Genomic DNA, 27,058 nt, shown 5'->3' with positions numbered 1-27,058 from the left:
GAAGACTGAATAGTCTTCCAGGTTCAAACTTCAACCATCTTTCTTACACACATGCACACTCCTTTTCAGAGCAAGCTTGTCCTCTGTCATAATTTAAACTTTTTCCTCCCTGTGCCCCAGTCTTGTGTTTCTAGTGGCCTCTTCTTATACTTCTTGTACTTCTCACAAGTAATCTAAACCTCAAATGTGGCCAGAATTGAATTTATCACCAGTTTTAGCTTCAAACAGACTTACGTGCTTTGCTGTTTCCCCATCTCTGTCAAAGGTGTCTCTAATATTTTAGTCTTTTAGCAGGATCAGACCTATAAATTAATACAGAACAAACTGATGGTGGTCAGAGGGAAGGAGGATAGAAGGATGGTCAGAATGGGTAAAGGTGAGTGGGAGATACAGGCTTCTACTTATGGAATGAGTAAGTCATGGGAATAAAAGTTACAACATAGGGAATATAGTCAATGACATTGTAATAGCATTACATGGTGACAGAATGTGGCCACACTTGTGATCATAGCATAACTTATAGAGAGGTTGAATCACTATGTTGTATGCCTGAAACTAACACAACATTGTGTGTTGCAGCTAGACTCAAATAAAAACTTTTTGTTGTTGTTGTTAATTTTAGTCTTTTAGTCTAGAAACCCGAGGGTCTTCTTTGACTTCCAGGTCAGTATAATATTAGTCTTGCTTTCTAACCAGATTAGTTATTGTTTTTAGTTATTACTACTAAATTACAAAATATTGTTTTTAGTTATTATTACTACACAGCACTTGTGTGCAAAGTACGTAAATTCATGCCAGTTAACTATACTGATTTATCTCAGGGCATGAAACATGTCCACAACTGACATCATATGAAGCCAATGTATATAGATATGATGAACCAAAGAAAGACTTACAGGTGGAAAGAAGAGTTGCTTCATTAACTGTGCTCAGGAACAAAATGTCTTATCTCTGTGTGAGGAATGAAAGGTATGATACATTCTCCGCATTCATTTCTAAAGCAGTCCTTCTCTCTCCTAGAGCAACCATAATCAAAGTAACATGCAATCTTTCTGAGACTCTGTGGGGGCCTTTCTTTCTTTCTTTCTTTCTTTCTTTCTTTTCTTAATGTTTATTTTTGAGAGAGAGAGTGCAAGTGAGGGAGGGGCAGAGAGGGAGGGAGACAGAATCCGAAGCAGGCTCTAGGCTATGAGCTGTCAGCACAGAGCCCCGACGCGGGGCTCGAACTGACAGGCTATGAGATCATAACCTGAGCTGAAGTTGGAAGCTTAACCGACTGAGCCACCCAGGCGCTATGGGGACATTTCTAAGGCTCAGGGAACAGTGCTTTCCACAGAGCAAAGGCATTCCATCTTGATGACAGAGACTCCTGTCCTGGTAACAGGAGCCCTTACCCACGGTGAAACACTGGGCCTCTCTAGGATTAGAAGTCTTACCTGGCAAGTTGGTGGAAAGACTCAGCAAAGCCATAAATGTAGCAGTTCTTGTACTGTACCTTGTCATGGTAAGGGCTTAATAAATATTCACCTTTTCCTATTTTCTTTAGATAAGGTAAGGCAGGGAAGATTTTCTTCCTTCCTTTTTTAACCTGAAGAAAACAAAATATTAAGTAGTTGAGGGGCGCCTGGGTGGCGCAGTCGGTTAAGCGTCCGACTTCAGCCAGGTCACGATCTCGCGGTCCGTGAGTTCGAGCCCCGCGTCGGGCTCTGGGCTGATGGCTCAGAGCCTGGAGCCTGTTTCCAATTCTGTGTCTCCCTCTCTCTCTGCCCCTCCCCCGTTCATGCTCTGTCTCTCTCTGTCCCCAAAATAAATAAACGTTGAAAAAAAAAATTAAAAAAAAAAAAATTAAGTAGTTGAGATTTTAAGTCATAAATTGATGAGTCTAAGCTTAAAGCGTTTGGACTCACTTGACCAAGGGCCTATTTCTTTGGGGGGGAAAAACAAAACCCCAAACAAACAAACAAACAAACACTACTCTTCCCTCCAACAAAAAAACTACTATTTAGAGCCAAAGAAACATCAGTACTTTTTAGCTCAGTAACTGGCAGTGCTTGCAGAGGCCAAAGAAGAAGGCAGAAATGTCTGGCTTTTTGTAACTGGCCCAGTGAAATCTGGCCAAAGGAGAGAATTGAATTGAATTTGTGATCTGTATCTTTTCCTTGCACAATTAGCTCCTATTGCATAGATAGTAGGAAAGAAAATAGAACAAAGCTTTAGAAAATTAATTAGATTGTAAATGCATTCAGAAAAGCCTCGCTTCTGTATTTCTACCAGGTGTGCAGGTTACACTCATCTTTTAATTGGAATTCTTCATTAGTTATCTAGCCATTAGTGTTGATTGCCTTAAAAGGTTAACTTCAAAGAAAATATATAATCCCTTTAGAACAGATGCAGTTCTTTTGCAAAAACAAGGTTTGTTTATTTGCAGGATTTAAAAGTGATGCTTAACCATTAAATATGTAACACTCTTCCCCCCTGATAAATACATTTTGACTGATTTAGCCTTTGTCCAAGATTATGTAACTAGTGACTGTCTTATGGCTTTAGGTATTTTAAGAAATCTCATTGTAATAAACTTCTGTAAAAATTCATCATTATTTATATCAGGGTTAAGGTTTTCTGTTGTATTCTGAAACATGAGTCATACAGGTCATTACTGCAGTTACCTTTTGCTTCTAATACTTCTGACCAGTATACTTTTTAGAAACCCATCTTCTCATGAACGAAATACTGACTATTAAAAGTAGAAATTTTGAATTGTTGGGAATTCTTTCGTGTGTCAGTGTGTAGAAATATTTTCTATAACAAAATTGCTATTATTCCTGCCATTAAAATTTTAGAAATATGTGTTAAACAATCTCAAGTATTCTGAGCCACTTTGGCTAGATGGAAAAATGATGAAATTAATGCCATCAAAGAAACATAGAAACCTAAAAATGTACCTTTGATCTTGAAGGAGATGAAAAGTGGAGGCATATTTTTATCTTTGATAACAGCTGAACAAGTTTGAATAAATTAACAGATTTTTTTGCATATTTCAAACTCTCACAGTGATGGTCTGCTTAATGTTGCCAATATTATTATATAATAATTAGTCTCATTGTGGAAGGTACAAAGTGTATGTGTCTACACACACACATATGCACACATTCCCTTGCTATAGAGCTGTAGGGTAAAGGTGTATTTGTAAGAACAGGAAAGAGACCAGCTTTATATTCTGTTACTACATAGTGGAAGTGAGCAATGCATCTCCCAGAAATCAATGTTGTGGATGTGGATATGACATATAAGTTATTTATGCTTTTGTTTAGCCATCTGTGCCAGGATGGTATTTAACCCAAATAACACGTGCTGTTTGTGCTTTGGGGATTGTTCTGCTGTTACTGTTCTATGGAACTTAAATGTATCTATAGATATCACTCACCCAGAAGACAAGTTTAAAAAGTAATATACACTCCATGATTTAAATTTTCAAGTTTCCAGGGTGCAGGGAAATCTGCTAGGAACCTCTGATTTTTTTTTTTTTTTTTTCAGAATTGTCAGTTCTTTGAAGAAAAATACCCAGCACGGTCCTTATCTATCTTCTTGACAATGTCCAGCCTTGTTCTAATTATTGTTTGTTGATTATATGACTTAAAATTTTTTTAATGTTAATTTTTGAAAAAGAGAGAGAGAGACAGAGTGCAAGTGGGGGCAGAGAGAGAGGGAGACACAGAATCCAAAGCAGGCTCCAGGCTCTGAGCGGTCAGCACAGACCCTGACATGTGTCTCGAACTCACAAACCATGAGATCTTGACCTGAGCCGAAGTAGGATGCTTAACTGACTGAGCCACCCAGGTGCTCCTGATTGTGTGACTTTAAATAGAAATCAGAATTTTTATATTTGATTTGATCATTCAACAAACACTTGTGGGGATTCAGTGATGAACAAACAGACATGCTCTCTGACTTCAGGGAACTTGAAGTCTGGTAGGAGAGAAAGGTATTCGACAAACCCATGTCAAATATATAATTACAAATTGTGGTAAGCACTGTGAAGAAAAGGAAAGGATGCTGTGACTAAGTATACAGGGATTCATTTCAATTGGGAGACGGTGTCAGGGAAGGCCTTTCTAAGACAGTAGTGTAAAGTGGAGACCAAAGTAAGAGATAGCTAGATGATAAGTGGGCAGAAAAAATATCTCAGGTGAAGAGAAAACAGGTGAACAGTCCTAAGGAGAGACAGAGAAAATGTGGGGCCAAGTTTGTGAAGTTCAAAGGCTAGTGTGGTTGGATTGCAGTGAGCACAAAAAGATAAAGTCAGGGCTTAGCTCTTCAGGGCAAGGTGTTTGCATTGTATTCCAACTGCAGTGGACAAATCTCCACTCAGATCATAAGGATTATTTTTGTAACAACAAGTTAGGTCAGAAGGAGGAGGAGTCATAGTAGGGGACCATCGAGGAGACTGTTGGACTAGACCAGGCAAGAGATAATGGTGGCTTGGGCTGGTCTGGGAGCAGTAGAGATGGAGAGAAGTAGATGCATTGGACATGCACGTTTCACTGGTAGAATTATTAGGGTTTAGTGGTGAATTGGATGGCATAAATGAAGAGGTGTGAAGGATGCCTTTCTGGGTTTCGCCTTGAGCATCTGAGTATAGATAGAGGTAGGGAAGGTTTCCCTGAGAGCCAGCTTTGGAGTGAAACTCTGGACATCACCTGCATCATGGCTTTATCTAGCTCCTTTTCATTCCCTTGAAGTGAAGACAAATGAAGGCAAGGGGGGCTTAGTTTAGTGTGACTGTGTACGGAGGGGACTTCTGTACTCTACTTACAGAAGTTCAGAAAAGAATATCACAGGCTGGATAATTAGCTTGGTTGGTCTGGTTGTCCTTGTGGATTAGAAACAGGTAGCTTCAGATTTTCATAAGAGGCTGATTTAGACCAGAAACCAAATACATTTTTGAATAAAACCAAAATCCCAAACCAAAACTTAAATTTATAGTGAACATTTGACAAGAAGCATTGTTGAAATGCCCTCTTTAGCCAATCTCTTTTGGAAAACGTTAGCAATTACTACGTGGATTTTATGGTGTTGCTTTTAAGCTTCAAATTACCCTCTTTGGTCATTGATTTTCAGAATGTGCATTCTTTAGCTCTTTGATTCAGAAGATTTTGGAGGGTGGAGTGGAAGTTGAAGCTATGGGCAGCTGTGATCAAGCCCTTCTCCACAGAGGCCCCTGGGATCTGGAGAGCAGCTTGAAATAGCTCTCAGCTAGCTTTCTGGGCTTCCACCTGCACAGAACCTCTGTCGGAGTGGCTCTGTCCTGGGTAGTAAGGCTTTCAGCCTAGTAAGGATAACGGCCCCAGTTTCTGGGTGGTGTGCTTCTCCAAAGTAAGGACTAAATGAATACAGTCAGAGGGAAAATCCTGTCAGTTGCCTTCAGAGGCAACCCTAGACCTTGGAAAAACTATACCTTAGTGAAAGTGTTTTGTTCAGTGTTTGTGGATTATTTTTGTGAAGTGCTTTTCCTTTCTCAGCCCCACTTGATGTCTTTGCTCTTCCTCAGTACTCTGGAATTCGTGTGTCTCCTCACTTCCTAAAATGTATGAAAACTTCTCAGTGCTAGGGCTCTGAGGGTCATCTTGCAAAGAAAATTGAGGGGACGAGGAGGGAGGGAGAGAGAAATAGAAAGAGAGAGACCAAGAGAGAGAGAGATATTTAACCCCCCAAAAGGTTACACTTTTTGTAACACCCAAAAGGTGTTTCACTTTGTTAATGTCCGTGGAATTTGTGGACCACAGAAGAGTATAGTTTTCTTAAAAACAAAACAAACAAACAAACAAACAAACAAACAAACAAACACCTGTATTATCATGTCAGATACAGGGAGTGATGGAGCAGCTCATAGGAAAACACTGCTTTTCTGGAATTGCTACAATTCTGGAATTGTAGAAAGGGAAGGAATATCTCCCATACTTTTATATTGTTGTTATTGATCAAATATAACTTCTTTTCTTTGGGAAATTTCTATCGGCCAAGACTATTGACCTCATAGTTTGTATATGATCTCCTTTAGAAATGGCATTAATATGCAGTAACATAGAATGTGGTTATTTTCCTATTATCCGAAGAAATGGTGCTGTAACAAGGAAGTGCGTCCTTTATGTTCAAACAAAGCAAAACAAAAGCTTAGATAGCAGTTCAAAAATACACTGTGATAGGATAGAAAGCCTTAGTCAGCGAGGCCTGGCTGTGCGTTTGTCCCCCACCAGACACTTTTTTCCTGTGTGCACTGGGTCCTTTCACTTTCCTGGTCTGCTTTCCCACCCATGAAAGGAAGGAAAGCAAGTGTAAGATGAGTGCATTCATGGGCTTGAAGATCACCTGATGATCTGGTTAGAATGCAGGTTCTGATTCATCAGGTCTGTGGTGGGTCCTGGAGTCTGCATTGCTAGCAAACTTCCAGGTGGTTCTGGTCCACACTTTGAGTAGCAAAGTACTAGGCCAGTTTCCCAAAGCTAGCTGCGCATGGGACTTGCCTTCAGTGGCTGCATTTTTGTGTTTCATCTTTAGGGAGTCTATTCAGTGTGTCCGCATTAGAACTTAGCAATCTTTATTTTTTTTTTAAACTTTTTTTTTTCTTTTTTTCAACGTTTTATTTATTTTTGGGACAGAGAGAGACAGAGCATGAACGGGGGAGGGGCAGAGAGAGAGGGAGACACAGAATCGGAAACAGGCTCCAGGCTCTGAGCCATCAGCCCAGAGCCCGACGCGGGGCTCGAACTCACGGACCGCGAGATCGTGACCTGGCTGAAGTCGGATGCTTAACCGACTGCGCCACCCAGGCGCCCCAGCAATCTTTATTTTTGATATTTTTGACACTCATGACAGGATTCTATGGCAGCCGCCAGTATTTGGGAATTATTGCAGTAGCCATTCTGGCTCCATTAGAACCACCTCAGAAGATTTAAAAACAAATACCAGTGCCTGGGTCGCACCCAGACCTATTAAAACAGAATCTTTGAGGGGTGAGGCCTGGAATGAGTAACTCCTGGGGCCCCTTCCAATTCTCCTCAACCTTCATCCCCATTAAATATGGAATCAAAATTGAGAGCAACTCATAATGATTCCTACTGGGCCATTGTGAATCAGGGTCTTGTGATTTATTTTTTGACCTCCTTCTAACCCTTGAGGGAAGAGTGCTTGTTTTATTTCATGTCTATCTCTGAGAAAACACTGAATGGTCTTTAAAAGAATAGGAGATGTTTTAAGGCTGAGCCTCTTGCAGAGATTCTCTTGAGAATCTGCTCATGTGTAGAATTACAGCTTCTGAAATGCTGTACTAGACTGCTACCACCCAGTAGAGATAATGACCTGATTCTTAGGCCCCTCATGCAGGAACATAGTGCGTATTTGAATCATTTGGACAAGAAATGCATGCAAACATCTTCAAGGACTGAAACAGTCTGGATCCCAAGAAGGTTGAATTTTCCAGAATTCATGGCTCTTGGTGTGCCAAGAGTTGTGAGGACAAATCAGAACTGGTTTCCCTAGCAAGATTGGTTGATAAATATCTTAATCTGTTTGAGCTACTCTAACAAGATGTCATAAATCTGGTGGCTTCTGAACAACAGAAATTTATTTCTCACAGTTCTGGAGACTGGAAGTCCGAGATCAAGCATGGTTGGGTTCTAGTGAGAACTCTCTTCCTGGTGGCAGACAGCTGACTTCTTATTGTATCCTCACAACGTGGAGAACAGCAGAGAAGGCAGACTATCTTGTGTCTCTTACAAGGGCACTAATCCCATTCATGAGAGACTTCACCCTCATGACCTTTTTGAATCCTAACCACATCCCTAAGGTTCTACCCCCTAATGCCTTCACATGAGGGTTAGGGTTTCGACATATGAATTTTGGAAGGATGCAAACATTCAGTCCAGAACAATGAGGATGGTGGTGGTCACCAAGAATTCTGGGCAATTAACTTAATAGCTTTGTGTTTCCAAAACTTCTTAACTGGTCTCACTTTCAAGATTTGCAACTTATCTCCTTTGCAGAGAAGTTATTTCTCGGTTGCCAGGTTGCTTTCCCCACCATTAAAAAATATATATATATTTTTATTTTCTTCTATTTTTTTTAATGTTTATTTATTTTTGAGAGAGAGAGACAGAGACAGTGTGTGAGCAGGGGAGGGGCGGAGAGAGAGGGAGACACAGAATCGGAAGCAGGCTCCAGGCTCCAAGCTGTCAGCGCGGAGCCCGACGCCCTGCTCGAACTCACAGACTGTGAGGTCATGACCCGAGCTGAAGTCGGACGCTCAACTGACTGAGCCACCCAGGCGCCCCCTAAAATATATATTTTTAAATGTTTATTTATTTTGAGGGAGAGAGAAACAGAGCATGAATGGGAGAGGAGCAGAGAAAGAGAGAGACACAGAATCCGAAGCAGGTTCCAGGCTTTGAGCTGTCAACACAGAGCCTGATGCAGGGCTTGAACCCCCGAACCGTGAGATCATGACCTGAGCCAAAGCCAGACGCTTAACCAACTGAGTCACCCAGGCACCCCACTCCACCATGTTTTAAAGCCAAAAGAAATTAAAAATTTTCAGGAAACAATTTTAATTAATTTGCTATCCTGTGTTTAATGTTTGTTAATAATACCAGATTTCACATTCACTAAAACAATAATTTTTATGAGTATAGGAAATGGAACAGTTGTGTGAATGTTTCAGATTCACAAATTATATTTCAATTAACAAATAGACAAATAACCCAAGGAAGATCCTGGATAGTCTACTTAGTATTTATCAGTTTTCATCTAATTTAACCTTTGACATGAAAAGGAAATCTGTTTCCCCTTCTTTTGTCCTCACCCCTCTCCTCCTAATATTTTATTTTGTAGTTTAGTGTATTTAGTGTATTTCAGTGATAAATACAATTTTTATAGGTTCTGGTTTGCAGGGTCACTATTTAAATATCTATGTCCTTTTTCTAGTTCATTGCTTGTACACACATATACAGAACTCACACATAGGATGCTCTGTCTGCATATATGATGCAATTGTACAAGAATCTTGTACATAATAAATAACAACAATTATTAGTTAATAAAGACTTTTTGCTCCAATAGTTGATTTATAAAGATTTTTCTTTCATTACTCTATTTCATCTCCATAAACTACCCAGAGTGGTAGGTATTGCTGTCTCCAGCTTGTGTGTGAGGAAACCAATAACCTAATAAACTCCCCAGGTTTTCTGGAGTAGCTCCCTTGGGAGTATTGAGAAGGGATCCGAGTGTTGGCAGAAAGTTTGGGAATAGGGCTCTTTGTGGTAATTTGATTGTTATGAATATTTACCAGTTGATAACTTGTTATATGAAGTACCTAGCACTGTGGCTATTTTCTCAATTACAGTTTTATAAAACCTTCAGAAATGAGAAAAGCAGTTCTTATGCTTGTCCTCCATAAACCCAGAGCACATATCGCTAATGTGCAATTGTTAAGACCTTGAGGTAAGGGCTAGTGAACACAGAGTTACTTCACGCTCTGATGGTCTAAATGGATAATATCAAACTTGAAGCATAAAGATGAATGGATGCCATATTTCCTAGACTATTTGTTAATCTTTAAGTTGTTTAAAAAAACTCTTCTGAGTTGTTAGGTCTGATTGAATCTGTAAGCGAATACTCAAATGTGTAGCTGGTAAATATCTGAATAGTCCATATTCTATGTTTATTGGTTAAAATCAAGTATATATTGTGAAAAATGGGATCGATTCCAATTTCTGTGGAGTTTTGTTTTTCCTCTGAACAACTCTGTTTTCAAGCTAATATGACAATCCTCCCTCCTGTGAGTTGATTTAGGACTTCATTCTTAGACTTCCTACTTTTCTATTCCAGCAAAAGGAAAAAAAAAAAGACACAATTCTACCTAAAAAAGTTTGAATCTGCAAATATCTCAGTCAAGAATTAGGATGTAGAGAACCTCTGTTGTAGTTGCTGCTCCTGAAGAATCTGGTCTTGATGAGTCTCTGACTCATCACAGAGAGGAGTTGTTTTCCAGATTAGAGAAAACAGGTACGATAATCTGTAGATAACAGGTAGATGATCTGTCCCAATGCCTAGCACAGAGTATGGGCTCTGCTAAAGGTTGCTTTGATTTTGTTATTCCGTGGAGTTACTAGAGTGTAAGTGAAGTAATATATCAACAATAAATGAATGATAATAGCTAGGCCCTTCTGAGCTGTAGTCTTAATTTTCTCATTATTGAAAATGGTATGATGGGAGCAGTTTAATATTTTTAATAGCAGAGTTAACTAGGAACAGTTAGAGCTCCTAATCCAAAGCCTACCAAATGTCTTGAAAACAAGTCTGTTTATGACAGAAGGAGGTCTGCAAGACTTTGGGGCTGTTTAGGGTGTTATGAAATAGAACTCTTACTTCAGGGTATAAAATTGATTTAATGGGTCCTGACTAGCACACCAAAAAATTGAGATAGAGTTAAAAAAGAGGACCTCTCGTGGTAAGTGTTTTCTGAGAAATTGTTTTTTAGTTATGTGTTTGTGTAGTGCATGTGTGCACCTGTGTAAACATGTTTTGAGATACTATGTAAAATTAATTTCTTACTATGAGCTTCAACTTAAAAAAAGTTTGAAAAACACTGGTTTGATTAGTTTCTTGGGGAGAGAAAGCCTCCCTCAGTAGGACTTTTCATGTTTATGGTAGTTCGTTTTTAGAACCTTTGGTTTCTGTTTCCCGAGATACAGGCAATTATTTCAATCAATAAATAATTACTATACTGCAACTTTTGTGGGCACAGTAGGCACAAAATTTAGAATCCTGAGGACTATATTATCCAAGAAGTTAAAAAGTAGCATATGTAAAGTATTTAGAGAGGCAGTGCATAATAAATTTCATGATATCAATTATATAAAGAGATCTCACATGAATACATTAATTCCTGTGTTTATTGATATAGTCAACCAACAAGCAAACATCTACTATGTGCCAGGCACCATGTTAGATACAGGGGGATAAAATGGGACCAAAATGGATATAGGCTTTGTCCTTATAGAGCTTACACCCCAACAGGCAGATATGCATTCATCGTATCATAACACAAATAGGTATAAAATTGTAACTGTGATAAGGGCTGTGAGGAAGAGGTGCATTATGTCTGAACTATTAGAGATGACGTGGTCAGAAGGTCAGGGAAAGATTTACTGAGGTCATGACAATTGAGTTAAGATCTAACTAACTGCAGGTGTCAATCATATAAGTAAGGAAAAGACTGGTGTTTTGGCAAAGAGAATGACAAGTTAAAAGACCCTATGATGGGAGAGAACTTGAAGCTTACAAAAACATAAGAAAAATCAGGGTAGAGGACATGAATCAATTTGAATTTTGGAAAGACCTCTTTGGCTTCAGTATGGACAATCCATTGAAAAAAATCTCAGAGAGGGTTGGTGTAAAACAATTAGGTAGCTGTTGGAGTGATCTAGGGGAGAGATAATGGAAGCTTGGATTTGGGAGATGATAGCGAGGATCCAGAGAAATGGAGAGATTTGAAAATTTGAAGAGATAGAATTAGTAGGATTTGGTCATGGATTAAGTACAAGGATAATGAGAAGGATGTTGAAAGATGGCTCTAAGATTTCTGGCTTACATAATTTCATGGATGGTGATCCCATTGTCTAAGATAGGAAACACTGGAAAAGCACCTGATTTGGGGGAATGAAAGGTCATGGACCTATTATATTGAGGTCCACTAAAGATATCTAAGAGGATATCTATGTCAACTTGGATATCAAGATCTAGAGTTTATAAAAGAGGTCTGGTTTGGAGATATAAAGTAATGAGTTAGGGAATCTATGGAGACAGGTGAAGTATAAGAGGAACTGATGTGGAGAAACTTTAGTATCTACTTACTGGATAAAGAATGTTGAGCCTGCAAAGGAAATGGAGGACTGCTCAGAGAACCAGGGGACAGTCATTTTATGAAAGCTAAAGATTGAAAAATTTTCAGGAGGGAGTGGTTACCAGGGCTTCTGAATTGTCAAGTGAGATGAATAAAAAGCATCCTTTTGATTTGGTAACATGTAGAGGCTGTTGGTGATCTTGTTTCTCCTGGAGTGGTAAGGAAAGAACTAGATAGGAGTGAGTTGTATGAATAGGAGCTGAGAATATGGAACCAAAGGGAACATACAACTTTTTTGGAAAGTTTGTCCAGTGAGGGGTTGGAGACAGATATGGTGGTAGTCAGAGGGGGATGTAGGCTGAGTGGTACTCATAGAATGTGTCTGGTTCTGAAAGGTTTTGATAGGTAAAGGGATGGGGGAAAAGTGTTTCAAGTGGATAATAGGCATCATGAGTGAGTATATTTTGGGACCATAATGAGAAAACTGACTTAATTGTAATAGTAGAGACTTTAGGAGTAATGAGAAATATGTTTGTATAGGTAGGGAGGGTATAGCTGGATTTTAGAAGGCTTTCTAAATCTGAGAGGCAATTTGATGATGTAAGCACTTGGGAGTCTATATTTGGATGAGGAGTAGTAGTAGGATGATGGAGGCAGGAATTCAGGGGAGACAGTGAACATTAGTGTCAAAAGTAAGATCAGTTGAGTCAGGGAGAACATGTAGCTGAATGGACTGCCACTGTTGCCTCATCATGAAGTGGACAGCATATGGATTAGCGAGAGTAAACTGATTAGACTCCAGCCTGGGCTAAGAGGAGAAAAGTTAATTTTTGGTGATCATGTTATATTTATTTATACTTGATGCTATACATAAATGAAAATGTCATATATTTATAGAAGAATTTATTTATACTTTATGAAGCATTTTTGTAGGAATAAGCTCATTTTAATCTCTACTATAACCACCCTATGTATCAAGGAAAGGTATTACGATTCTCATAGCTAAGGTTCATTTCAAATGCCACAGTTTCCCTAACGCTTCTGAATCTTTGGTCCTTCTTCTTCCATGGGTTTTCTTTTAAATTTGAGGGAATTGATTTATTAGTGGTAAACACACACAAATTTTAAGTGTACAGTTCAATTAGTTTTGACAAATGTGTATACTTGTGTAGCTTATACCTCTATGAAGATAGAGAACAATGACCTCCCCCAGAAAGTTCTTTTTGACTCTTTCCTATCAGTCTCCCTCCCATTCCCTTTAGCAATCATTGTGCTGATCCCTATCACCATAGATTAGCCTTGCCTGTATTTAAACTTCATATGAATGAAATGATAGCTTCTAGCTATCATTATAATGTTTATCAGACTCACCCATGCTGTTGCATGTGTGAGTAGTTTGTTCCATTTTAGACCTGAGTGGCTTTTCTTGTAGGACTATGTCACAATTTTTAATCCATTCTCTTGCTGATGGACGTTTACCTTGTTTTCAATTTTTGACTGCTATGAATAAATCTGATGTGAACATTTTCCTTACAAGTCTTTTTGTTAACATATGTTTTTGTTTCACTTGAGGAAATGCCCAAGAATGAAATTTCTTGGTCATGGTTAAATATTTAACTCTACAAGAAACTATTTTTCAAAGTGATTGTTCTATTTTCTATTCTCATTAGTATTTTATAAAGAGTTCCAGTTGTTTCACACTCTCGTCAACATTTTGTCCTATTAGCCTTTACAGCCACTCTAGTGGTTGAGTGATGCATCATTGTGCTTTTAATTTGTATTTCCCTGCTGCCTGATGATGGTGAGCATCTTATTCTTGTGGTTATTGGTCATTGTTTATCTTCTTTAGTGAAATGTCTGTTTGAGTTATGTGCCCATGTTGTTCACTGGGTCATTTGTCCTTTTGTAGGATTTTTTTTGGTATGTCCTGGATAGGAGTTCTTTCTCAGATATCTGTATTGTAAATATTTTCTTAGTCTATGGACTTCCTTTCCTTTTTTTTTTTTGAAAATGTCCTTGAATGAGCACTTGATTTTAATTTGATGGTGTCTAATGTATTTATTAACACTTTCTTTTACAGTGATTGCTATAGGAGTCTTATCTAAGAAATTCTTGTCTTCCTTAAAGTTGCAAATATTTTTTTCCTGTGTTTTCCTTTTAGTTTTCACCTTTATATTTACGTCTATCACCCACTTTAAATTGGTGTGTGTGTGTGTGTGTGTGTGTGTGTGTGTCGTGTGATGTAGCAGTGATGGTTCAACTTTTGTTCATGTGGACATACAGTTGTTTTAGCTGAGTTCATTGAAGAGACTTTTCTTTACCCATTAAACTGCTTTGGCATCTATGCAAAAAAACCAGTGGACCATTTTTGTGAGGGTCTATCTCTGAACTTTTTAATTTGCTTTATTGGTTGTATGTTTTCCCAGCTTGGTTCTTCTTTTTCAGATTTTATTTTGGATTATTTTTGGTAATTCATATTTTCATAATATTTTATGATTACTTTGTCAACTACTGTTTTCACTGGGATTATATTGAATCTATAGATCAATTTGCAGAGAGTTGATGTCTGAAAAAATATCCAGTCTTTCAATTCATGAACATGGCATAGCTCTCCATTTGTTTAAGTGTCCTTTAATTTAACTAAGGAGAATTTTTTTAGTGTTCATTCTAGAGGCCTTACACATCTTTCGTTAAATTTATTTCTAAGTATTTGACATCCTTCTAAGTGAAATTGTTTTTCACTTTGCAATTGTCTAATACTAGTATATAGAAACAAAATTAACTGTTATATTAACTTTATTTCCTGCAACCTTACTAAATACACTTATTACTATTTTTTTAATGTTTATTTCTGAGGGGGGGGTGTGGAGAGAGAGAATGAGAGCGCAAGCAGAGAAGGGGCAGAGAGAGAGAGAGAGGAAGATACAGAATCCAAAGCAGGGTCCAGGCTCTGAGCTGTCAGCACAGAACCTGATACCAAGCTCGAACTCACAAACTATGAAATCATGACCTGAACTGAAGTTGGATGCTTAACCGACTAGCCACCCAGGAGCCTCACTGAATTCACTTATTAATTTTAGATGTTCCTTTAAATATTCCTTAGGACTTTCTCTGTAAACAATCATTCAACCTGCAAATAGAAAGTCATTATATCTTCCTTTCCAATATTTGTAACTTTTGTGTTTTTTCCCTTTTACTTTTTTTTTTTTTTTTTTTTTTTGCCTTATTTCACGAGTTGGGCCACCAATAAAATGTTGAGTGTAAGCATTGAGAATATACATCCCTGACATTTTCCTGATCTTAAGGGGGGAGTTATTCAGTATTCCACCCTTAAGAATAATGTTAGCTATAGATTTTTTAGTAGGTATCATCTGTCGGCTTAAGGAAGTTTCCTTCTTTTCCAAGGTTGCTCAGAGATTTTAATCATGAACAAGTGTGAGTTTTGTCAAATGCTTTTTTTTTGCATCTATTGAGAAACAATCGTATGATTTTTTTCTTTTATTCTATTGATGTGATGGATTACATTGATTGATTTCATAATGATAAATCAGCCTTACATTCATGAGACGAACCCTACTTGGTTATTATATATATATATATATATATATATATATATATATTGCTGAATTCTATTTGCCAATATTTTCTTCTGGAGTTTTGCAACCACATTCCTACGATCTGTTTGTCAGTAATCTTTTTTTAACAGCCATTGTCAGATTTTGGTGTTATGATAATGCTGACTCATAAAACAAGTTAAGATACAGGATACAAGAGTGTTGATTCATAGGAGCACTTGTACCCCAATGTTTATAGCAGCACTTTCAACAATAGCCAAATTATGGAAAGAGCCTAAATGTCCACCAACTGACAAATGGATAAAGAGGATGTGGTTTGTACATACAGTGGAATACTACTTGGCAATGAGAAAGAATGAAATCTGGCCATTTGTAGCAATGTGGATGAAACTGGAGGGTGTTATGCTAAGTGAAATAAGTCAGGCAGAGAAAGACAGATACCATATGTTTTTACTCATATGTGGATCCTGAGAAACTTAACAGAAGACCAAGGGGAGGGGAAGGGGGAAAAAAGTTACAGAGAGACGGAGGCAAACCATAAGAGACTCTTAAATACTGAGAACAAACTGAAGGTTGATGGGAGGTGGGGGAGAGGGGAAAGTGGGTGATGGGCATTGAGGAGGGCACCTGTTGGGATGAGCACTGGGTGTTGTATGGAAACCAATTTGACAATAAACTATATTTAATAAAAAATAAATTAAAAAAGTTAAGAAATATTTCCTCATATACTTTCTGACAGAGTGTGTAATATTTGTATTATGTCTTATTTAAATATTTGAAGGGGGCCCCTGTGGGGCTCAGTCAGTTAAATGTCCGACTTAAGCTCAGGTCATTGTCTCCCAGTTTGTGAGTTCGAGCCACACATTGGGCTCTGTGCTGACAGCTCAGAGCCTCGAGCCTGCTTTAAATTCTGTGTCTCCTCTCTCTTTCTCTGCCCCTCCCCCGCTCACACTCTGTCTCTCTCTCAAAAATAAATAAACAAAAAAATTAAATATTTGAAGGATTTCACTGAGTCTGGAGCCTTCTGGGCTAGTTTTTTTTTTTTTTAATAGATAGCAAGTATTAAGATTTTCCATTTCTTTTTGTGCTTTTTAAGGTGTTTTCTTATTCAGAAATTTTGTTCATCAAAGTTTTAAAATTAATTGGCAAAAAATTGTTTGCACTATACCTTTATTATCATTTGCTATCTGTAATATATCCAGTGATGTCTTCTCTTTTATTCTTAATGTTGGTAACTTGTGTTTTCGCTCTCTCGTTCTCTTTTTTTTTTAAATTATCAGACTTGTTAGGGGCTTATCATTTTTATTAATGTTTCCAAAGAATTAATTTTGACTTTGTCAAGGTTCACTTTTCTTTTTAAAAAAAATTTTTTTAACGTTTATTTTTGAGACAGAGAGAGACAGAGCATGAATGGGGGAGGGTCAGAGAGAGAGGGAGACACGGAATCTGAAACAGGCCCCAGGCTCCGAGCTGTCAGCACAGAGCCTGACGTGGGGCTCGAACTCACAGACTGTGAGATCATGGCCCGAGCTGAAGTCGGACGTTCAACCAACTGAGCCACCCAGGCGCCTCAAGTTTCACTTTTCTTTGAATACTTTCTATTTTATTGATCTGCATTCTGATCTTTGTTTCCTCATACTTAATTTGGGTGTAATAGCTTTTCTAATTTCTTCATATAAAAGTTTAGATAACTGATTTTAAAACTTTCATCTATTAAAAATATAAACATTTAAAATGAGAAATTTCTCCCTAAGTATTGCTTCAAGTGTATCCCACAAACTTTGATGTGTTGTTACTTCATTAACGTCCAGTTAAAAATATCCTCTAAATTTCTTTTGATTTCTTCTTTGACCCATTTCTTCTTCTAGACCCAGTCTAGAAAGGAATTGGGTAATATCCAATAGTGTAGATTTTTTTAGATAATTAAAAAAAACCCACCTCATTCCTAATTTAATTGCTTTGAGGTGAGACTATATACTCTGTGATTTCCATATTTTGAAATTTATTGACTTCATTTTTGTGGCTCAAAATCAGATCTGTCTGGGTAAAAGTTACACGTGCACTAGAGAAAAATGTGTATTCTGTAGCATTCTGTAGAGTATTCTATGAATGTCAGTTAGCTAGAGTTAGTTGATAGTGTTGATAGTGTTTAAATATTCTATATCCTCAATCATTTTTACAGCTGGTTGTTCTGCCAGTTGATGCGGGAGAGAGTAAACATTCCATTTTTATTGTGAAATTGTTGAATTCTCCTTTTTTGTTATGTCATTTTTATCCTTCATGTATTTTGAAGCTCTTTCATTGCTTTTGTATACATACTTTTATATACAATTGAGACTGTTATGTCTTCCTAATGAATTGACCCTTTTGCTATTATTAATTGTTCCTTTTAATCTCTATTATTCTTGTCTTTTGCATTAATATAACCACATTGGGTTTCTTATGCTTAGTGTTTGTGTAGTGTATGTTCCCCACACTTTCACTTTCAACTTGTCTATGTCTTTATTATTTATTTTTTTAAGTTTATTTTTTTTTGTTTTGAGAGAGAGCAAGAGAGAGAGAGAGAGAGTGCATGTGGGGGAGGGACAGAGAGAGAGGGAGAAGAGAGAGAATCCTAAGCAGGCTCTGCACTGTCAGTGGGGAGCTCAGTGTAGGGCTTAAACCCATAAACTATGAGATCATGTCCCAAGCTGAAGTCAATGTTTAACTGAGCCACCCAGGTGCCCCTAAGCTTAAAGTCTTAAAATCATAAGTTAATTTCTCTTTTTAGTATGCTATTTTGAATATGAGTTCAAAAGAGATTTCTTTAGTAGATATTTTGAATTTTTGAGTTATAGTATTCCCTTAAAAATGTACTCTTTTTATTTTAGTTATTTATTTATTTTTCAATGTTTATTTATTTTTGAGAGAGAGAGAGAGAGAGAGAGAGAGCGTGAGCATGAGCTGGGGGGTGGGGAGGCAGAGAGAGAGAGGGAAAGAGAAACATAGAGAATCCCAAGCAGGCTCCACACAGTCAGCATAGAGACCAATGCAGGGCTCGATCTCACAAACCCTGAGATCATGACCTGAGCTGAAATCCAGAGTCGGATGCCTAACTGCCTGAGCCACCCAGATGCCCCTAAAATTTACTCTTTTAAAATATTTATTTTAAAAATAATATTTTAGGGGTGCCTGGGTGGCTCAGTCGGCGAAGCATCCGACTTCAGCTCAGGTCATGATCTCACGGTCTGTGAGTTCTAGTTCCGTGTCAGGCTCTGTGCTGACAGCTCGGAGCCTGGAGCTGCTTCGGATTCTGTGTTTGCCTCTCTCTCTCTCTGCTGCTCCCCTACTCTCACTCTGTGTCTTTCTCTCAAAAATGAATAATAAACATTAAAAAATATTTTATTTCTATATCTTAATATTATTCTAATTTTGTTTCACTATAATGTTAACATATTTATCATCTGATTTACAAAATTGCTAAAGGTGCTGCCTAAAACTGTTAGATTTTCAGTCAAGGTTGATACCAAAAGATATTATTTTTGTATTAATTTTTATACCTAATGCAAAACCACTTCTCTATGTAAAATAGATCAGAGATGTTCCTTTCATTTAGAATAATGATAGTTTCCAAATTCTGTGTAAAATGTGGTTGAAAAGAATATCTTTGAATAATTTTATTTAAAAAAAGACTCTTCTGTTATTTTAAATTAGACTTCTCAAGATCAATCTCATAGACAAAATTGTATGTCAAAATTATAATAGAATTTTTGGAGGAGTCATACAAGTTTGCTTCAATATTATCAAGTTCTTTTCTTAGTCTGTGGAGAAGTGACTGTAGCCCTCGTCTTAACAAATTAATCTGTGTAATTATTATAGTCACTAACTTTTATTTAATATTAATCATACTTGTTCTTCATAGCTTAGAAAATACTTGAATGCAAAGAGGTATTATAAACTGGCTTCTCTTCAATGGGGTTTTTGTTTGTATGCAAATCTTGTACTTATTGCAGATCTCATTTGATAATCACGCTGAACTGACTATGTCAATCTCCAGAATAGGTTTTGTTATTGTACCATAACAAACCATTGTTGCGTTGGTCTATCTATGAATTTGTCTTTTCATTTCCTTGAAAGAAGTACATTGTTAAATGCAGATAAAAAACTTCCTTTTCCTTCTTTCTTCTTTAGAATCGAGTTTCTTACTGGGAAACGCCCAGATTGTGGATTGGCCAGTAGTTTATAGTAATGACGGTTTTTGCAAACTCTCTGGCTATCATCGAGCTGACGTCATGCAGAAAAGCAGCACTTGCAGGTAGGTCCTAGAAGAGCTCAGGAATCGTCTCTGAAGTGTAACTAAATGTTGACTGTGATTCATGGCTACACTTGCGGGAGTCCCCCGCTTGTCCCTGGTTTTCCTTCCTGAGGTTTTGTTTCCCGTGGTTTCGTGCTTCCCATGGTGTGTTACCCCCAGTTAAGTACTTTCAGAAGCAGATGCTCCTCCTGATGCAATGTCACGTCCAGAGTAGCCTAACACTACCTCCAGATGCCAATGTGATTCACCTCACTTCATCTCATTATATAGACATTTTCTCATCTCACATCATCACAAGAAGGGTGAGTAAGGTGTTTTGGGAGAGAGATAGACCACGTTCACATAACTTTTATTACAGTGTATTGTTATAATCGTTCTATTCTATTATTACTGTTGTTGATCTCTCCCTGTGCCTAATTTATAAGTTAAACTTTATCATAGGTATGTATGTCTAGGGAAAAACCAGTTTATACAGTGTTAGGTACTATCTGCAATTCCAGGCATCCACAGGGGTTGGGGGAGGGGTTTGGGAGAGGGTCTTGGAACGTATCCTCCCCAGATAAGGGGAAGCTCCTGTCTTAGACTCACTGTGATGTTGTGGTTTATAATAGGAAATATATATTTGGTATCTGACACAGTTCCTGGCACAGGTCTCTTAAAACTCTTGGAATTTTCTGTGATCAGAGAAATAAAAGTGTCTTTTGTTATGTTAATGGCGACTTTCGGAAGGCCCTTAAGTAACCTTAGTGTGGAGGCTGTTGCCATGGGAACCATCTAGGTGCTAGGAGGGTGGAAACTTTCAGTACTCCTGCTCCTCAACTTCTCAGCCTCTAGGGAAGGGATGGCCCTGAGGCTGAATTAATTGCCAATGGTCAGGGATTTAATCAGTCTGGACTGTGGAGTGTAGCAGCCACAAGCACACAAAAGGACAGGGTTGGTGAGCGTGTGGAGGGCCTGGGAGAGCAGCGCACCTGGAGATGGCACTCTGTTTTTCCACCATACCTTGCCTGTGCATCTATCTCTTTGGTCTGGCTGTTCCTGAGTTATATCCTTTTATAGTAAACCAGTGATCTAGTAAAGAAAAGATTTCTCTGAGCTCTGTGTGCTGCTCTAGCAAATTGAACAAACCCATGAAGGTTGCGGAAACGTCCAGTCTGTAGCCGGTAGGTCAGAAATACAGGTACCAACCTGTGCTTTTAATTGGTGTCTGGAGTTGGGGGGTGGGGGGTGGTCTTGTAGGACTGAATCTTATGCTGCATCTCCAGGTAGTTTCGGAATTGAGTTGAATTGTAGGACAGCTGTAACTGAACCAACATGAGTTTGCTCCTTGGTGAGTCAGAAACTACCTGATGGAGTTGTCATGCAAACAAAACTTTATTCGCAGCAAATAAGGAGATAGAGGGGAATGGCTTCCAAAGCCTCCCCAGAGCAAGGGTGAATGGATTCCTTTTATTTAGGATTAGGATGAGTATTTAGACAGGGAAGCCTTGTCATTGTATGTAGAAGTGGGCATAACATCGTGCATGCGTCTTAAGGAAACATGCCTGTCCACACGTTGTATGTTATGTAGATGAGCCTTGTGGTCCTCCTTGGGTGGAGATTTTATACTATAATGAGCTAAATGTAGTTGTCGGTCATTCTAGAGGTCACTCCATGGTCCATCTGTGCAGGTGTGAGTCTGAGGTTAAGCTCAAATGCTCTAGGCCGTCCTGGCTGCTGGAGGTCTTGTCAGGGCAGTGGCTGTCACTAGTAGGGTGGTTTCACTTTCCATTTGCCGGAGTTAAGAGATAAGCTGGAAAGAAAAGCTTAAGGAAAAATGTGGGACAAAGTTCGGTGCATATAAGCAGGTGGGCAGTAAAGGTCAGGTCTTGGGGTCTAGCTGGTGATACAACCAGCTGGTGTCCCAAGAATTGTTTGTTGGTGTGGAGACTTGTTGCCACCCATCCTCCCCTATTGGTGCTAGAATCTGTCTACACTCACAAACAAAAACTGTAGGACAGTACAAAAGCAGGAAACTGTATTAGAATATTAAGGAGACTAAATTGTTAATGCAAACATATAGTTTAAGAGCCACTGGGGAGAACTTGTGCAAAGAAAAAGATTTTCCCATATCTGTAAATCTACTAATTCTTTCAAGAAATAGTTTTTGAATACTTACAATGAGCCATGAATTATTCTCAGGTGCTGAGTGATCAAAGGAGCGTCCCGTATCAGGCAACCACTGATGGCATCAGCACTTCTTGAGCTGCTAAAACTGTCTTGAACAGAGTAGAGTAAACGGCCCCCAACACAGTAGGACATAATTCAGGAACATTTAAAGAACATCGAGGGGCACCGAGCCTGGAACCCGCTTCGGATTCTGCGTCTCCCTCTTTCTCTGCCCCGCTCACTCTCTGTCTCTCAAAAATAAGTAAACATGAAAAAAAAATTAAAGAACATCAAAATGAAGTTTTTACATCTTGAGTAAATCACATCTACTGGGTAATGTTGATACATTGTAACTTGCTATTTTGTTTGGCTTATGTAAAACATAATCTGACATTTATATTATTTATTACAATTCTTTCTAAAATATGCCATATTTGTGAGTTTAAAGAGAGTATTATGAAAAAAAAAAGGTCATATAAAAGAAAGGAAATTCTATAAAGGGAACCAATTTAGATCCTAAAACTTTTTCACAGTATTTCAGTAAGGCCAGATGGGATGTTTTTTACTGGAGATAATTTCTCTTCAAAGTTCTCACTTAACTAAGCACCGAAATCATGTTACTTTGGAACTGTAAGGGATTTGAATTATTGTCTACTCCACATCCTTTGTTTTTCACAAAAGAAAACTGAGGGAGGGTTATGTTAAGGGACTGGCCCGGGGAAATACAGGGATTTCTTTATCTTTTTTTCCTGTATATTTATGCTAAAAACATATACAATACACTATATATATATATATATATATATATATATATATATATATATATATTCTGCATCTTCAAGGAAGCCAGGGATTCATCTTATACCAGTGAGTGTAAACCTGACTACATGTAGGAATCATTTGGAGGGATTTTGTGTAACATAGATTCCCAGACCTCACCTCTGGGAATCACCTACTGAATCAGCATCACCTGAGGTGGGAGGTAGGAACAGGTACCAGTACCTTTAACCATCGGCTCAGATGATTCTGAGTTTAGCCAGGTTTGAGAAATAATCTGTTCAGACTTCTTCCTTCACTTATCTTGTCCCTACAATCTTTTTTCTCTCTAAAGTTATTTTCACATTCGGTCTTCACTCCCAGGTCTGAAATTGGTAAGCAAGAGTGATGGAAAACTGTGCTCCCCTTCCCCCCCCACTGAGAGACTGCCTTTGGTAGCACTGATGTCTTCGTGCCTTTTTCATCCACTGGATGAGTATGAGCTCCTAGGCTGCCATTGCACTAAGGTGTGTGTTTTAAGTTCTGGGAGGTTGAGGTCTGTATTGAGCTTTTCTGTTCCCTTATGTCTCAGCAGGCTTGTTAGGAAAAGGTTAGTTTTAGGGTAGACGTTACTTGTGGAACAGGCTCTATAGAGAGTTCCAGGGACTGTAGATGCTCTCATGCCCATTTCCTCTTTTTGGACTGTGGACATCCCATCATTATGTCATGCCTGTTTCAGATGCCATTTTCTACCTGACGTTATTTATGATTCCCTCAATGAGATGTGGTTTTGCTCCTCTGAGTCCCTTTTGGTTCATTATTTGGCATCATCATCTGGCCTTCAACTAGCTTTCCTTATCCCTTGGGGTTTCATCGCTATTGCTTTTGTCATTTTAGAGACATATTGCCCTTCGTATCTGAATATATTGTAAAGTCCTGTACCCATCTGTCTTTGATTCCACGTATCTGCCTCCACTTTTATCCTGTTTTCTTTGGCATGTGAGGTCTGTCCTACAAAAGGGTTTATTAAAACAAATGCTTGCAGCATATTCTCTCCCATAGAAGAATAGCTTTTTAACTCCTGCCACCAGTGTCAGATTATAAGTGTCTTTAAGGTAGGCATTTCATCTCCTTCACTTTTGTATGCACTAAGGACACAGCTCAGTGTTTTGCATTTGTCTTTGTTGAATTAGATGGCTCACTCTGCAACAAACCCTAACCCAGGTCTCACGTGCTTCTGTGCTCCCAAGAGTTATGGTATTCGAGGTGGTAAGAGAGCAGAGGGCTTTGGATTGGGTTATGCTTTTTCACTGTGGGAAGAAGTATGCAAACCTTCCCCCAGCTCTTCTTTCTTCACTGTTGTTAGAGATGGCATTTTCAAATGATAATATTCTCTTTTAGAAAAGAACTTAAAAAAAATTTTTTAAATGTTTATTCACTTTTTTTTTTGAGAGAGAGAGAGAGAGAGAGAGCAACAGACACCCAGGCACCCCTTAAATAACTTTCTTTTTAAAAAAAAATTTGTTTTGAGAGATAGAGACCAAGCAGGGGACGGGCAGAGAGAGAATCCCAATCAGTCTTGTGCTGTCAGTGCAGAGCCTCAGGTGGGGCTCGATCCCACAAACCCTGAGATCATGACCTGAGCTGAGATTAAGACACAGACACGGACGCTTAACAGACTGAACCACCCAGGGGCCCCTCAAAGTAATATTCTTATGCAAACAATTATTACTTGATTGCATGAAACACCCCGTGTGTTTTGCTAACCTAGAAATCGCAACCAGTTTAATGCCTTCGTGGAACAATGAAGACTAGCATCTGATATATGAGCAGATGATATTTGAGCCTTATCAGATTTTCTTATAGGCATAGTTGATTTTAATGTACTCTGCTTCTAAACCTCTTTGTCCCTTTAAAAAATTAAACTCTACTCATTTTATGTTTACTGCAGCATTTTTTAGAAGAATGAAGTCCTGGAAATAGTTAAAATGTCCAGTCGTAGGTTTGTTAAAAAATATTATGGCAAAGCCAGACTTTCTAAATCATATGTTGGAAGGATAAGACACTGAAAGAAGCTAACAACATATTTTTTAAGTAAAAAAAAATGAACTGACCAACCAATCAACCAACAACAACAAAAAGGTTACAGAACAGTATCTGTATTATGATTCTGATTTTTTTTACATATGGCTTTTTTCTATTTCCAGTATAAATCTATAAAAGCCTTTGAATATTACGCACAAGAAAACAAGAAGGAAAGACAAAAATTATATACACATTTAGAAACACACTGTTAAAGCTAAAAGTTATTATAGAGTTTGGAATCACTGAATTCCAGTTGGAGATAACTAACTTGATACTGAGGATAGCCTTGCAAATATTTCAAAGAATTTTACTGAGTTTCATAATGACAAATGTTAGGCAAATGTAACAGAATAAGAAACTACAAGTCAGTGGGCATCCGTTTGTGCAGAAAATATACGTCATTTTATATGCTGAAACAATAAATCATCTTTTTATACAGCTTTCATTAGATGGATTAAAGTATTTTAAAATAATCAAACATGAATTGTTTGAGAAAATGAAAAACTGTTCATTGTGATTTTGCAATATCAAGAAGCTAATATTTAGTTCTTCTGCTTTCTTGTTTCTCTTTGTCCTTCTCAGTCTCCCATTAGACCAGGTGCAACAAATTAACTACTAAACTAAACATACTCCTCAGTTTCTTCCCATAGTATTGTGATCCTTCTGGGCAAAGTCTCCCTTTTATTTTATTTCTTTTTCTTGTCTTTGATTTCCTTTCCCCTTCATTCCACCCCCTTCCTTTTCCATAGCTATTCATTGTAGCATGTTTATTGTGTGTCTTTCGGATCCATCTTCTGTTTGTTTATTAAATAAGTATATTCTTGAAGTGATGTTACTTTGTGTGTGTTTGTTTTTAAAATCTACATAAGTCATACCATGCAGTAAGATTGATAGTTTCTTACTGTTTCACTCAACCTTTTGTTATTGAGAGGTTTTTATGTTGCCATATGACAATCTCTTTCATTATGTCTGACGCTGTATAGTGCCCAAATGTCTTCACAGCCTTCTGTTTTATTATCTATTCTAGCAGTCGTGAACTCGAACTTCTGACATTTTGCTACATTCAACAACAAATATCTTCGTACACATCTTCTTGTGGCCCCGTGTGAGAAATTGTTTGTCACCACACCCAGAAGTAGTGTTGCTGGAGAGTAGAATGTATGCCGAATTTGTAAATTAACTGCTGCCAGATGGCTGTCCAGAGTACCTTTCTGTTTCCTCTCTCAGCAGCCATGAAGGAGTATTACCATTTTCCTCAATCCTTGTACTTCACAATAGCATCTACATTTCTATTTTTAAACATGTGATGTGTGGTGGGGCGCCTGGATGGCTCAGTCTGTTAAGCGTCTGACTCTTGATTTCAACTCAGGTCATGATCTCACTGTTTGGGAGTTCGAGCCCTGAGTAGGGCTCCGCACTGACAGAGCAGAGCCTGCTTGGGATTCTCTCTTTCTCTCTCTCTCTGCCCCTCACCTGCTCACATTCTCTCTCTCTCTCTCTCTCTCTCTCAAAGTAAATAAATAAACTTTAAAAAAATGTGATATGTCCTATGTACCATCTCATTTTGTTTTGGCTAAAATTTCAAAAACATTCTTATGATACTTGAGGATTACCAGGAATTTCAAATCTAGTCCATTTCATTGTCTAATAAATTGCATTTCCAAGCCTTTGGGCTATTTTGCTATTTATTGAAGGACACAAAACATACTGCATATTTAAAGGTGATTGTAGGTTTTGGGGGAATGGCATTTAGTAGCATGTGATCTTATCTCATGACCCCCAGGAAGCCCTGACGTTGGTTGAAGGCATCAAAACATACTATCATATGTAGGGTAGAAATCACTTTAGCATTTTACCTTTGATTAACCTGAGATTTTTAAAAAAATCCCTCTGTTCTTGTTTGTTTTTATTTTTATTTTTTAAATGTTTGAGTCGGGGGAGGGGGTGAGGAGAGGGACAGAGAAGGAGAGCCCCAAGGGGGCTCTGCACTGTCAGCACAGAGCTTAATGTGGGGCTCAGACTTCCCAACCATGAGATCATGACCTGAGCTGAAATCAAGAGTCAGATGCTTAAGAGACGGAGCCACCCAGGCGCCCCAGAGCTGTGCTGTTTTTAGAGAGGTGAGAAGAGCAATCATACAGGTACGGAGGATTGGAGTAGATACTTCCAAATACATTTTTTTTTTCTGGAAGGCTCATTAATAATCCATTACCCAAGCCATCAAATTAGACAATGAAACAATTAAGAGGCACTTTATTGGATGTACTTCACAAGGAGTTTCATTAGCACAGGGTCCTTTCAGCC

The 27,058-nt window shown here is 38.2% G+C and overlaps 1 protein-coding gene across 1 annotated transcript in view; it reads left to right on the top strand.

Annotated features, from left to right (window-relative positions):
* Positions 1-27,058, top strand: part of KCNH5 (potassium voltage-gated channel subfamily H member 5) — a 302,237-nt gene that overhangs the window by 8,824 nt on the left and 266,355 nt on the right. The window contains exon 2 of the mRNA XM_045451190.1: positions 19,642-19,765. Coding sequence (XP_045307146.1) covers positions 19,642-19,765 — 124 coding nt within the window. The remainder of the gene's footprint in view (positions 1-19,641; positions 19,766-27,058) is intronic.

Source organism: Leopardus geoffroyi, chromosome B3 (genome assembly GCF_018350155.1).
Source record: "Leopardus geoffroyi isolate Oge1 chromosome B3, O.geoffroyi_Oge1_pat1.0, whole genome shotgun sequence".
NCBI lineage: Eukaryota > Metazoa > Chordata > Mammalia > Carnivora > Felidae > Leopardus > Leopardus geoffroyi.
Note: the sequence above shows the minus strand (reverse complement) of the source record. Positions and strands in the feature narration are given on the sequence as shown.